We start from the raw sequence: 13,411 nt of genomic DNA on the forward strand, positions 1-13,411 counted from the left end.
CCCTTTTGTGTGACAGAGATAGTAATACTTTTACCCTCCTTTAGAGCTGTGCTTCTCTTCCTGGGTCCCAGCTTCTGTCATCCATACTTCTAACTTATATTTCATCTTACTTTTACATCAAGGGTAGATATTACTTGGATTTCATAACCATAATTAAGTTCTTCAGGTTTTGTCTGGTTGTTTCTAAAAGCTGAAAATCAGGAAATAGTGTTTATATTATTATGTGTTTGTCAGAACCAGTGTGGAGCTAAGTAGTAGCCTGGGTTATATACATGGGCTGAAGTTGGCTGTTGGATATCAGTTGTTTACTTCTTCATAGCACGCCAGGACCCTTAGCTCAGAGCCCGCCAGTGCCAAACTCAAATTCTTACACATTTAGTTGCTTTAAATACAGCCCAACAAGTGTAGTTTTAGCCATTCAGAGCATGCCTGGTTTTGCATATCTCACTGCAAACTGCACTTCACATCTGCTAGCCGTGGATAAGCAAATCCTGTAGCTGTAAGAGACCCCAGACCTCTCCTGCTCTTCGGAGCTCTGTGGCTCAGAGACCTGTCCCCCTGCCACTGGATGCCAAGCCCTAGACGTGGAATTCCCCTGCCTCTCTGATCTTCCTCCCTCCTGGGAGTTCCCTTACCCTCCTCCCCTCCCAGGTGGGAGCCCTGGGCCGCTTCCTCTGGAAGGTCTGCGGCCTGAAGGGACCCCTCAGCAGAGCCCTGCTGTTCAGTGCTGCTGTCTCCTGCTCCTGTCTTTTTCTTCATCAGCCCTGAAATCCTTGAACTCACAACTGGGATTATGTTTCCTTTGTTTTCCTGGAGCTCTTGGCTCTCATGCACCCACACATCTCTTTAAATGACCTCCCTTTGTCTCCTTGAGTTTTTTCAAATCCTCCGGGGTTGCCTGAGCTGACTCTTTTCCAGTTGGAACTGTTGACTCTTCCAGGCTGCTCTCCAGGTTTTATCTTGGGACTTTGTTTTCCCATTTTCTCAGTTATGAATCTGTGTCGTCTTCCATATTTTCTTGTCTTTCCTTCTGTTTTTCTGATACATCCTCAAGTAATGCCTAAGAAAAGGGTGTACGAGGTAAATTATTTGAATCCTTTGATGCCTTAAAATGGTTTATTCTTCTCTTATGCTTTCTTGATAACTGGGCTGAGAATGGAATTTTAGGGTGAAAATTATTTTCCCTCAGAAAGGTGAAGATAGTATTTCATTTTTTTTTGTACCTCCTAGAGATTCCCTGGGACACTTGAGTGTAACACCTTTATACTTGTCCCTTGGGTGAGAAAGCTGTGTTATGTATTTCTCTAGTCCTTAAATGTGAACCCTCTGAGCCTTCCAGCTTGCCCACTGGGCAGGTGGAGCATCCTTCATGGCCAGAGAACGCTCCAGGTAGAGAGATAAGGAAAGCATCATTGGTACTACCTCATAAGAATCAATTGAATTAATACATGTAAAACACTTAGTAGAGTACCCGACACTTACTAGGCACTGTGTAAGTATTTGTTACACTTAACTGCTAGATTCTCCCCTCCTGTTATACTTCTTTATTTACTTACTGTTTTAGTACAGCTCTTGTAAACAAGTTCTGTTTTACAATTCTATTTTAGATAAGTTATATTTAAAAATTAGTGAGAGTGAGAGTCATGTTGTTTTCACATTCACAGTTCATAGAAGTACAGAGATAAGTTTGGTAGGTTGCTTAGGATTTTTGTACAGGTGGGAGATGGAAAGTGGGCCATAAAGTGAAGTTTAAAAATTTTTTTATTTCTTAAATTAAAGATGTCTTTAATCAAAATTGCTATAGAAAATAGAGTTGAAGATGAGTAAATTTTTTTTTATGCCTTTTAAAAAGCTTTATAGTCTTTCCTATATCCAGTTCCTGTGCTGCTACTGTGGCATTAGGCTTGGAGAATCTCTTCCACCGTAGTTAGGGGCCCATGAATATATAATATGATATATAGATATATCTTCATTTTCTTTTTTCCTTAACATTTTCAATGGCTTACATATGTGCAGCAGAAATTTTGCCGAAGGTATTGCTTTTGAAAATTTTTTTTCTGTTACCTTAACTATTTTTTAGATTGGAGACTTTTTTGCTGGGCAGTGCAGGTTATGTTTACCCTCTTATCCAGCTTTCAATTCAGAAGTTAGATGATTAATATGCTTGAAGTAACAACAAAGTTTTTAAATTCAGAGAACATTTATTGAAATCCGGCTGTTACTCTCATATTGTTATAGGCCCAAGATAACCAGATTGGATTTTAAGAAGAATAAACTAACCTTGGTGGTTGTAGAAGATGATGATCAGGTAGGAATTATATTGTATTACATATTTAACAGTGACTGTGTTATGTGGTAACTTAAGGCTCTAAAAGGGGGAACACATGTTGTTTTATAGAGCCATAGAACAGAAACTTAGTGTAATTAATAACTTAAGTAATTTCCTGCTTTAGGTCATACCATCCTAAAACTATAGTTTTCTGTCTTTAAGGTTAAAGATTAAATAAAAGACTTCTCTTGTTCCTTTGTTGACAATATATCTCAAATATATAAAAATTTATATTTAAATGGCTTTAGTCCCTGATCAAAAAGATTAATCAAAAAGATCTACCTAATAATATTCTTTAATAAAGCCTTCTGTACTAAGGATTATCTTTTTTTCAGTTAAATCTAGTTCCTAATTGATAAACTCTTAACAATACGAATGCTTCTCAGATGAATTATGCTAAGTGTAAGAAGCCCGACTCAGGACTTCCCTTGTGACCCGGTGGTTAAGAATCCTCCCGCTGGGGCTTCCCTGGTGGCACAGTGGTTCAGAATCCACCTGCCAATGCAGGGGACACGGGTTCGAGCCCTGGTCCGGGAGGAGCCCACAAGCCGCGGAGCAACTAAGCCCATGCGCCACAACTACTGAGCCTGCGCTCTAGAGCCTGCGAGCCACAACTACTGAGCCCGTGTGCCACAACTGTTGAAGCCTGCATGCCTAGAGCCGGTGCTCTGCCAACAAGAGAAGCCACTGCAATGAGAAGCCCGTGCACCACAAGGAAGAGTAGACGCCGCTCGCTGCAACTAGAGAAAGTCCACACACAGCAACAAAGACCCAACGCAGCCAAAAATAAATAAATGAAATAAATTTATAATAAAAATGAAGCCCAACTCAAGAGATTATGACTGTATGATTCCATTTATATGACAATCTAGGAAAGGCAAACCTGTAGGAATAGAGAATAGCTCACTGATCCTTTGAGACTGGCGGTGTGAAGATGCTTCACTACAAAGGACCAGCACGGGGAATTTGGAGGGGGTGAGAGAACTATTCTGTATCCTGATTTTGGTGGTGGTTGCATGATCCTCTGCATTTTCAAAACCCACAGAATTGTGAGTAAATTTTTAAAAAGTAATTTTACTGCATGCAAAGTAATAAATTTGAAATATACGTATAGATGGATACAAATAAAAGGAAATAGGGGAAATGTTAAAAAGATTTGTTTGCACAGTGAAGTGTGAGTAGTGCCACTTAGCAGAACCTAAAAAAAGAAGATCCTGAAAATTAGATGAAGCAGTTACAAGTTTTTTGAAAGTTTTAAGTTATATTACTGAGATGCACGCAAAGGATTGCCCTATCACACAAGTTGGAAGAAAATCAGAGACAATAAGAGAGCATTTTAAAAAGAAATCTCTTGATGGCACAGATGATCATTATGTTATCAACAAATGAATTAAAAATGATTCAGAAGCGACAGATTTCACATCTAAAAGCAATCTATTTTACAAATATTTTCCTTTTTATGTAAGCACAGATGCGATTAAATGATATTTGTATCTAAATCTAAAGGAATCGTTCAAGAAGAATAAAATACAGTTCTGTGTGATAAGAAAATATGGTCATAATTTAATGGGTGATACCTGTTCTTACTGGGTCATAAAATACTTGTGCATCTCACAATTGATAGCATTTTAGATTTGATCTAATATAGTATTAGCTTCTTGGATATCTTTTTGAGGATACATATAAGCAAATGTGTATATCAGTTCTTCTTTTTTTAATTTATTTAATTAATTTATTTATTTTTGGCTGCATTTGGTCTTTGTTGCTGCGCGTGGGCTTTCTCTATTTGCGGTGAGCAGGGGCTACTCTTCCTTGTGGTACGCGGGCTTCTCATTGCGGTGGCTTCTCTTGTTGCAGAGCACAGGCTCCAGGCACGCAGGCTCAGTAGTTGTGGTGCACGGGCTTAGTTGCTCCACAGCATGTGGGATCTTCCTGGACCAGGGCTCAAACTCATGTTCCCTGCATTGGCAGGTGGATTCTTAACAACTGCGTCACCAGGGAAGTCCCCCTCAATTCTTTTTTATGCAGAGGTTGCCATACTTATAATACAGGGTTCTCTACTTATCCTTTTTAAACTTTATGTTCTAACTTGGAATGTTTTCTACGTCAGTACCTAAAGTTGTTCTTCATTCTCATAAAAGCAAACTAAAATGCATAGTATTCTAGTGTATGGTGTACTCTAATTTATTTAATCAGTTCTCAATTAATTGACATTCACTCTTTTATTCACTGTATATAATTAATTTGTACACTGGCAGGTATCTGTAGGATAATTTCCTAGAAGGGGATTTGTGGGGTTGAATGGTTATGTGCATTTGTCCTGGATATAGAGAGGTCCTACCAGCTTGCATAGTTTTTAGTGTACAGGCCTATTTCCTGAGAAGGAATTAAACACATTTGTATCTGAAAGGTAAAAAATGGAATTTCATTGTAGGTTTACGTTTTATTTCTGTTATTATGAGTGATATTGAGCATCTCTTCATACATTTGAGTTACTTGAGTTCCTTTTTTCTAAACTGTCTATTCCTTTGCCCATTTTTCTTTTGGCTTATTGGCTTTTTTCTTATAGGTCTTGCCCTTTGTCACAGACATTATAAATACTTTATCTAATAGTTGTTTTTCTTTCAACAGTGCTTATTGTGGGTTTTGTCATGCACTTTAAGAAATTTTAAATAGGTGAATTTATTAATCTTTCATGGCTTCTGGGTTTTGTGTCATAGAAAGCTTTTCCCTGTTTTGAGGTTATCTATTTTCTCATGGTTTTTTCTATGTGTAGTTTTTGTTGGTAAGTTTCATTGAAGTATAACATTCATTCAGATAAGTGTAAAAATAAATGTACAGCTTGTGTTGAATTCTTACGTATACTTGTATGACCAGCACCAGGATGAGGAAACAGAATTGCAGCAGAATTAAATTTCTCCTGTGCTCCGCCCCACAGGTACAGTTCCCCAAGGGTAACCAGTCTCCTGGCCTGGCTTTAAGACCAGAGATTAGTTTTTGCTTATATTTTGGACTTTATGTAAATGAAACCTGGCTGACTGTTCTCTTTGTGTCTTGCTTCTGTATTATTTCAGGGCTGTAGCTGTGAGCTTTCACCCCTGCTGCAGCAGGTGGTTATAGTTGGTGCATTCCTGCTGTTATATAGTATTCAGTTTTGTGAATGCACTAGTATTATCCATCCTGCTGTTGATGGACATTTGAGTTGCTGTTAATTTTTGGCTAGTAAGAAGAGCGCTGCCCTGAGCCCTGGCATGTGCGTGTGTTTGGCTGTTGTGGAGGCCGCCACACTGTTTGCCAGCCTGTCTACACACTCAGCTGCACTCCCACCCGGAGTGTCTGAGAGTTCCGTTTATTCTTTGCCTTGTGTTTGGAGTTCTCATTCTCATTTTACCCATTCTGGTAGTAGAATCATTTTGTGGCTTTAGTTTGCATTCCTCTGATGACTGCTTCAGTTTAACACTTATTTATATATTTATTGGATGTTTGGATAGTCTTTCTAATGAAGCGCGTGCTTATGCCTGTTGTTGATTTTTCTGTTGGGTCGTGTGCTGCTTGTCTCATTCAAGAAGTTCTGTTTGATACAGCTAAGGTCTGAGCCATAGCTTCTCTCTTTCTTCCTCATTCTCGCAGGGTATCATTCTCATGTCTTCTAACCTGTTGTAAATATAACCACATCATGAAATGTGGTAGAATGTTTTATAAATCTACGTATATATTATATATAATATACATATGTATTAGGGTGGGGTTTTTTTTGCAGCTTGCTTATTTTGCCTAAACAGATAGACCTAGTTCATTCACTTTAACCCATGTATAGTATTCTGCAGTATGAATAAACAGTACTGCATTGGTTCATTCATCTTTTATTCATTTACCTCTCTGTATAGTTTGTAAATAATATCATTGTTTACTTTATTACATTTCTCATGTTCTGGACATTTAGGGTTTTGTGCCAGTTTTTACTATTATAAATGAGACTGTGAAGAAAATCTTTGGGTGTAAATTTTGGTGTTGAGAAAGTCTTTTCCCCTAGAGATACAGGATAGCTTAGTGGTTACAAAGGTAGGCTCTGGACCCTGAACGGTTAGGTTCAAATTCTGGTTTCCTCTCTTAGTAGCTTTGTGACATTGGGCTTAATTTCTTGAGCCTCAGTTTTCTTATCTGTGAAATGGAGATAGTGATAGTATCTACTCATTGAAGCAATTCATGTGAAATTCCTCGAAGAGTGTCTATGAATGTTAGCTAGTGTAATTAGATTCCTGGGCGTGTGGTTACTATAATACAGAATGTGGCCACTTTTAAGGCTGTTACGTATGTTGCCAGATCTTACATGAACCTTTAAATTATATTATACATTCATCCTGAAGTGTGGCAGATAAAGGCTCATTTTATGTCTCTTTGAGAAATGAGATCATGTAAGTAGAGAGAAAATAGGAATAATTTTATATTGGCTGAGGAAATGGACAACTTGATTTTAACTCTGCCGTTTTATGTAGTAGCTCTAAAGAGTGTCAGAGTCTCAGGGAGCAAGCTAGATGCTTTATTATTTGATTCTTGCTCTTGCTGTGCTTGTATTCATAGCTGAATGCGAGGGGACAGGACCGTTGGAGCTAATAATTAGCTCTGTTAACATGCGTTTCTTTCTCAGGGCAAAGAACAGGAGCATACGTTTGTCTTCAGACTGGATCACCCCAAAGCGTGCAAACATTTATGGAAGTGTGCTGTGGAGCATCACGCCTTCTTCCGCCTCCGAGGCCCTGTCCAGAAGCGTTCTCACCGATCGGGATTTATTCGATTAGGGTCGCGGTTTAGATACAGGTGAATGTTTATAGCTGCTTGCTCTGCCTTTCATTATTTCATAGGGGCCAGAAAATTTAGCCCAGCTTCTCATTTTACAGATGTGGAAACTAGGGCACAGAGAGGTGAAGTGGTTTGCCAGTGTTTTCCATTGGCCAAAATAAAAGAAAAAGTGGTACATATTGTTATTGTTTGTAATTTCCTGAATAGACAGGAGAATATTGTAATGATGTAATGGATTTCATATCCCTCCTGATGTTTTTGTTTCTTCCTTTTTTCTTTTTTTTTAAGGAGTAATTAACAATTTTCAGTTAAAAAAGTTTTTTTTATTGAGGTATAGTTGATTTACAATATTATGTAAGTTTTAGGTGTACAGCATAGTGATTTATAATTTTTGAATGTTATATTCCATTTATAGTTATATAAAACGTTGGTTAAGCTTACTTATTTTATACATAATAGTTTGTACCTCTTAATCCTCTACCGCACTGTGCCCCTCCCCACTAGTAACCACTATTTTGTTCTCTGTATGTGTGACTCTGTTTCTTTTTTGTTATATTCACTAGTTTATTTTATTGTTTAGATTCCACATATAAGTGATATCATACAGTACTTGTCATTCTCTGTCTGACTTACTTCACTTACATAATACCCACCAGGTCCATCCATGTTGCTGTAAATGGCATTATTTCATTCTTTTTTATGGCTGAGTAATATGCCATTGTGTGTGTGTGTGTGTGTGTGTATATATATATATATACACCACATCTTTATCCATTCACCTGTTGATGGACATTGACGTTTGCTTTATGTATTAATCCCCAGTTTAAATCCACATAACGAGTTTTAAGGGGCCTCCGTCCAACAGCTGGATACCATGTAGAAAAAGAGTATTATGCACTACTGGGAAATTAATCTGGATGACATTTCTGGTCCTTATAAACCTGACGTTCCATTGTTCTTACAGACTCCTTGTTTGTTGGTCATAAGTTAGAAATGTTTTGGTTTACCTCAGAGTAGCTTATTGATGGTGAGTTTCCGGCATGTCACAAGAATCCGTCAGTGTAATTTAAAGAAGGAATGGATAATATCAGTAATGTGGCATGTTCACTGTGTGTGGGGTTCATGCAAGAGAACTTCTGTTCTACTTACATTAAAAGTGGGGAGGCGTTTTCTTAGCAGAATTTAAATGGAAATGAAGGTGAGTGGGACAATAGTTTTAATATTTCTGGAAAAGTGATCTGAAAAGTATATCACAGTTAGAAAAAGTAACTGAAAATCTTGAGTTAATTGTACATCTTGCATTGAGGAGTGTGGATGGGAAAGAGAAGGGAGTTCCATAAAAGGACAGATATTTCAAATTTATTTATTATGTTCTTAGGTGATGTGCATGATTAAGAAAAAACAATATAATTTGTGTTGCATCTTTCACACAAGCCTAAAGAGTGAAAGAATGGTGTGGTAAAGAGAGACGTCAACACTGTTTTTCATAGGTCATTCAGGAAGGAAGTTCAGGATGGTTCTCTTGAGGAGAACCTCAGTGTAGACTTTCTCTCATTTTTGTGTATCTGACTACTGTAGGCCTCAAATTCTCTTATTCCTGTTAATATGCCTCATTTATTTTAGTGGGAAAACTGAGTATCAGACCACAAAAACCAATAAAGCAAGAAGATCAACATCCTTTGAAAGGAGGCCCAGCAAACGGTATTCTCGACGAGCTCTGCAAGTGCAAGGTGAAGTGCAGCCCTGTTTCAAAGGATTATTCTTCCTGGCAGTGCATCCTGTGCTGGTATTGTTCGCTGGAGAGGAGGCTGCCTCGGTCCTCTTAGTCTTTTCCAGACAACTAAAGTACTCTTCTTTACTGAATTTGGTTCTAGCATAATCAGTTTTTAAGAATACACGGGGGAAAACTGCCTGTACTGTTGCTGAGATCAAACTTTATGCTAACCCCAGTTCTGACACTGTGCTGAGTTTGTGTTCAGTTTTTGTTCTTACTATTTTAGTTCTTCTCTAGAGCAACATTCTCCCTCCGTTTTTGACTTCCAGATCTCATTCATAATAATCTGTTAAATCCCCGCAGATATTTTTTAAAACATTTGTATATGATGAATAAATTTTTTATTTTATATGTATTATAATAATATTAAAGGTTCTGTTAAGTACAGTTTTTATATTAATCATCAGTGTACATGGTACATAGACATTTCCAAATTCATAAATGTTACTTGCTGTTTGTTACTTTAATTATGTAATACAGAGAATGGTTTACTTTGACCAGTAAGCTGAAACTTGTGTTTGGTTTCAAATCTGAGTTTGTATTAAAATACAGATTGAATTTTAAGTATGTCCAATGTCAGAGTCATCACCAGTTATCCAAAAACAACTTCCGTGACCTGATGTTGGCAGTATCAGTTTTTTAAAAAACTGATTTATAGCTATAATTTTTGATGTATCTATAAATTAAATAGTATGTAGCTATAAATGAAACCATTTCAATTTGTTTAAAACCCTTAGTTACCTCCTAGACTCCACTGATGATTTTTCACTGTCAGCTCACTCTAAAGGCTTGCAGATGGTTCTGTTTTTTTAAACGTATGCTCATTTTGTTGCCTTACTTAAAAATTGGAGATCATTGTCATTATTTACTTGAATGGCGTGAGCCATAGAACACTTTTGTGAAGTGAAGATTTTTAAATCTGTAGTTGGGAAACAGCTTACAAAGCAATGAGTCAAGATTTACTTTTGTGAATAGTAAAGCAGTTTACCATGTTGGAGGAATCTAATGGAATGTTTTCTGTTTTTTTCTGTCGGCAAGTACAGGAAAACCTGAAGAACTCAGGTGGGTAATGTCTTGCAACTTAGGAGTTGAAAACCGAATGTTTTAGCGTTTCTGTAGTTGCATCGTTAATTGAACCAATGTCTGTTGAAGGTCTGTCACAGTGCTCACTTGCCCCTGAGCACGGTGGATCTAGCAGGGAGCAGATAAACACATCATAGTGCTGGGTAAAACGGACAGAAAGAAAAGTAAAGCAGCTTAAAGAAAAAGTGTGGGCTTGGGCGGCTGTGCTTTTCGTAATGAGAATGACATATTGTACTTCTGTTATTGTCCTGTGACTGAGGATATAAAGATGAATAAACTGTAGCCCTTGCACACAGGAAGCTCAGAGAACAGAGGTTGATTTGTACACAAGCAGTTCATTTTATTCCTGGGAGAAATCCCACTTGGTCATGGTGTACAGTCTTTCTTTATATTACATGTTGCTGGATTTGGTTCACTAGGTTTCTTGTGGATTTGTGTGTCTGTATTCATCAAAGACACTGGTCTATAGTTTTCTTGTACTGTCTTCATCTCGTTTTGGTATCAGGGTAATTCTGGCTTCACAGAATGAGTTGGGGAATGTTTCTCTCTATTTTGGGGGAAGGTTTTGTAAAGAACTCTTTAAATGTATGGTAGAATTCACCATTAAAGCCATCTTGCCTGGACTTCATTTGTGTCAAGTTTTAAAATTTCCAGTTCAGTGTCTTGTTGTAGATCTATTCATATTTCGTTTTCTATCTTGAGTCAGTTTGGGAGTTTGTGTCTTTCCAGAGTTTGTCCATTTTATCTAAGTTATCTAATTTGTGGCATACAGTTGTTCATATTATTCTCTTTTCCTCCTTATTTCTATAAGCTTTGTGGTGATGTCCCCTCATTCATTTCTGATTTTAGTAATTTGAGTTTCTTTTTCACTTGGTCAGTCTAGGTAAAGGTTTTTCAGTTTTGTTGGCCTTTTCAAAGAACCAGCTTTTGGTTTCATCAATTTTATCTGTTCCTCTATTTTCTATTTTATTAATTTTCTCTCTGGTATATTATTTCACTCCTGCTTGCTTTAGGTTTAGTTTTCTTTTTCTAGTGTCGTTAGGTGGAAGATTGGTTTATTAGTATATGAGATCTGTATTCCTTTTTTTTTTTTTTTTTTTTTTTTTTTTTTTGCGGTACGCGGGCCTCTCACTGCTGCGGCCCCTCCCTTTGCGGAGCGCAGGCTCAGCAGCCATGGCTCACGGGCCCAGCCGCTCCGCGGCATGTGGGATCTTCCCGGACCAGGGCACGAACCCGCGTCCCCTGCATCGGCAGGCGGACTCTCAACCACTGCGCCGCCAGGGAAGCCCTGTATTCTTTTTTAATATAACATTTATAGCTATTAATTTCTCTCCAAGCACCACTTTAATCATATTTCATAAGTTTTGGTATATTGTATTTTCATTTTTATTCATCCCAAATTATTTTCTAATTTCTCTTGTGATTTCTTCTTTGACCCGTTGGCTACTTGGGAGTGTGTTGCTTAATTTCGACGTTTGTAGCTTAAATTTTCCCCTCTCCCCGTTTTTTTGTTTGTTGTAATTTATTCCATTGTGGTTAGAGAATGTACTTCACGTGACTTTGATCCCTTTACAGTTATTGAGGCCTCTTCTGTGTCCCAGCATGTAGTTCATCTTGGAAGATGTTCCTTGTGCAATTGAGAAGAATGTCTGCTCTGCTGTTGAGTGTCATGTCCTATGAATGTCTGTTAGGTCTGCTTGGTTTTCACTGTTGTTCACTTCTGTTTCATCACGGATCTTGGCTTAGTTCTCTCCATTATTTAGTGTGGACTATTGAAGTCTCCAATTATTGTTGTTCAGTTGTCTGTTTCTTCCTTCAATTCTTCGTGCTTCGTGTATTTGGGGCTTTTTGTTAGCTGCATGTATTATTTATAATTGTTTTATTTTATCACAAAAAAATGCTCCTCTCATTCTCTAGGAACTTTTTTGTTTTATTTTTTTAGATCAGATTTTTTAAAAGGCACTAGATTTTCTTAAATAAATGTTTCTCCACTTGATGTATGCCTTTTAATGATTTTTTTAAAGAATAATTTTCAGCAGCTACATGTTTGTTTTGCTGGGGAGAGGGTCTGCTGTTGTCCTGCAGTCACTGTTGTCCAAGTCCTCCTTCTGATGAATCAGTATTAATAGTGTATATTACAGAGTGGAGTTTCATGTAATGCTTCTCAACCACTGTTGTACCAAAGCCTCCTGGAATGCCTGGTAAACTGTGAGATTCAAGACATACTCACAAATCTAGTTTTTGTTAAAACAGTGTCTACACTCCTGTATGGAGATGTGTCAGTATAACTAGAGCTTCTTCAAAAGGAGAAGTCGTTTGTTTCGGGTACTGAGTAGGGTGAGCCTCAGCTGGAGGTGTCCTATTTGGTTTTGGGTTTTTTTCTACTTAGAGAGCCATTAAAGCCAGGCTGTGATTAGTGACTTAATCACAAAATCACTCTGCTTTTTGACTAAGGATTCCCCTGAAGTCCCTTTAGCGGTCAGGAAGCTGTTAAAAATAAATAAGTGGGTAGAGGAGAGAGGAAGTGTGAGGGATTCTGTCCATCGTGCATTTTTATTTTATTTTTAAATTTACTTATTTATTTATTTATTTTTGGCTGCATTGGGTCTTCGTTGCTGCGTGCGGGCTTTCTCTAGTTGCGGCGAGTTGGGGCTACTGTTCATTGCAGTGCATGGGCTTCTCACTGCGGTGGCTTCTCTTGTTGCGGAGCATGGGCTCTGTGCGCGCGGGCTTCAGCATTTGTGATGCGCAGGCTCAGTAGTCATGGCTCGCGGGCTCTAGAACGCAGGCTCAGTAGTTGCGCACAGGCTTCTTTGCACCGCGGCATGTGGGATCTTCCTGGACCAGGGCTCGAACCCACATCCCCTGCATTGGCAGGCGGATTCTTCTGTGTCACCGGGGAAGTTCCGTGAATTTTTAATTAGGTAAAAAACAAAATTTTCTGCCTTTTCTGGGCTATACACTATAATTTTTCTTGGAGTTAATTTTTAAACTGTGCTTTTAAGAAGAATGGTGGAGAAATGTTAGAGGGGTTCTGTATATTTTAAAGTATTTTATTTGTTTGTTTAATGAATCATGTCTTGTTTTCCTGAAAAGGAGGCTGGGACAGAATGTTAGAGCTTAAAGTGAAGAAGATTCCCTGATGAAGTTAGCAGAAATGTAAACAAAGCATTCAAGCGATGATACGTAGTTGAAAAATTAAGGCTTTTATTTGCAAAAGTTTGTCCTCCTTTAAATTTTTTTGAAATACAGATTTCTGACCAAAGAGTGAGTAATGACTGACTATATAATCTCCTAGCATTGAGATTACTTTAACTTTAATAAGTAAATTTTATTGTGTCATCTTTTTTTTTTTTTTTTTTTTTTTTTTTGGGGTACGGGGCCCTCTCACTGTTGTGGCCTCTCCCGTTGCGGAGCACAGGCTC

The 13,411-nt window shown here is 38.0% G+C and overlaps 1 protein-coding gene across 8 annotated transcripts in view; it reads left to right on the plus strand.

Annotated features, from left to right (window-relative positions):
• The window catches only part of EPB41L5 (erythrocyte membrane protein band 4.1 like 5), a 131,779-nt gene that overhangs the window by 43,794 nt on the left and 74,574 nt on the right, over positions 1 to 13,411 (plus strand). For all 8 annotated transcript variants that reach the window (XM_024759166.1, XM_024759167.1, XM_024759168.1 and 5 more), the window contains exons 11-14: positions 2,239 to 2,308; positions 6,978 to 7,147; positions 8,753 to 8,859; positions 9,947 to 9,965. In XM_024759166.1, coding sequence (XP_024614934.1) covers positions 2,239 to 2,308; positions 6,978 to 7,147; positions 8,753 to 8,859; positions 9,947 to 9,965 — 366 coding nt within the window. The remainder of the gene's footprint in view (positions 1 to 2,238; positions 2,309 to 6,977; positions 7,148 to 8,752; positions 8,860 to 9,946; positions 9,966 to 13,411) is intronic.

This window comes from Neophocaena asiaeorientalis, unplaced genomic scaffold, assembly GCF_003031525.2.
Source record: "Neophocaena asiaeorientalis asiaeorientalis breed wild unplaced genomic scaffold, Neophocaena_asiaeorientalis_V1.1 scaffold593, whole genome shotgun sequence".
Taxonomy (NCBI): domain Eukaryota; kingdom Metazoa; phylum Chordata; class Mammalia; order Artiodactyla; family Phocoenidae; genus Neophocaena; species Neophocaena asiaeorientalis.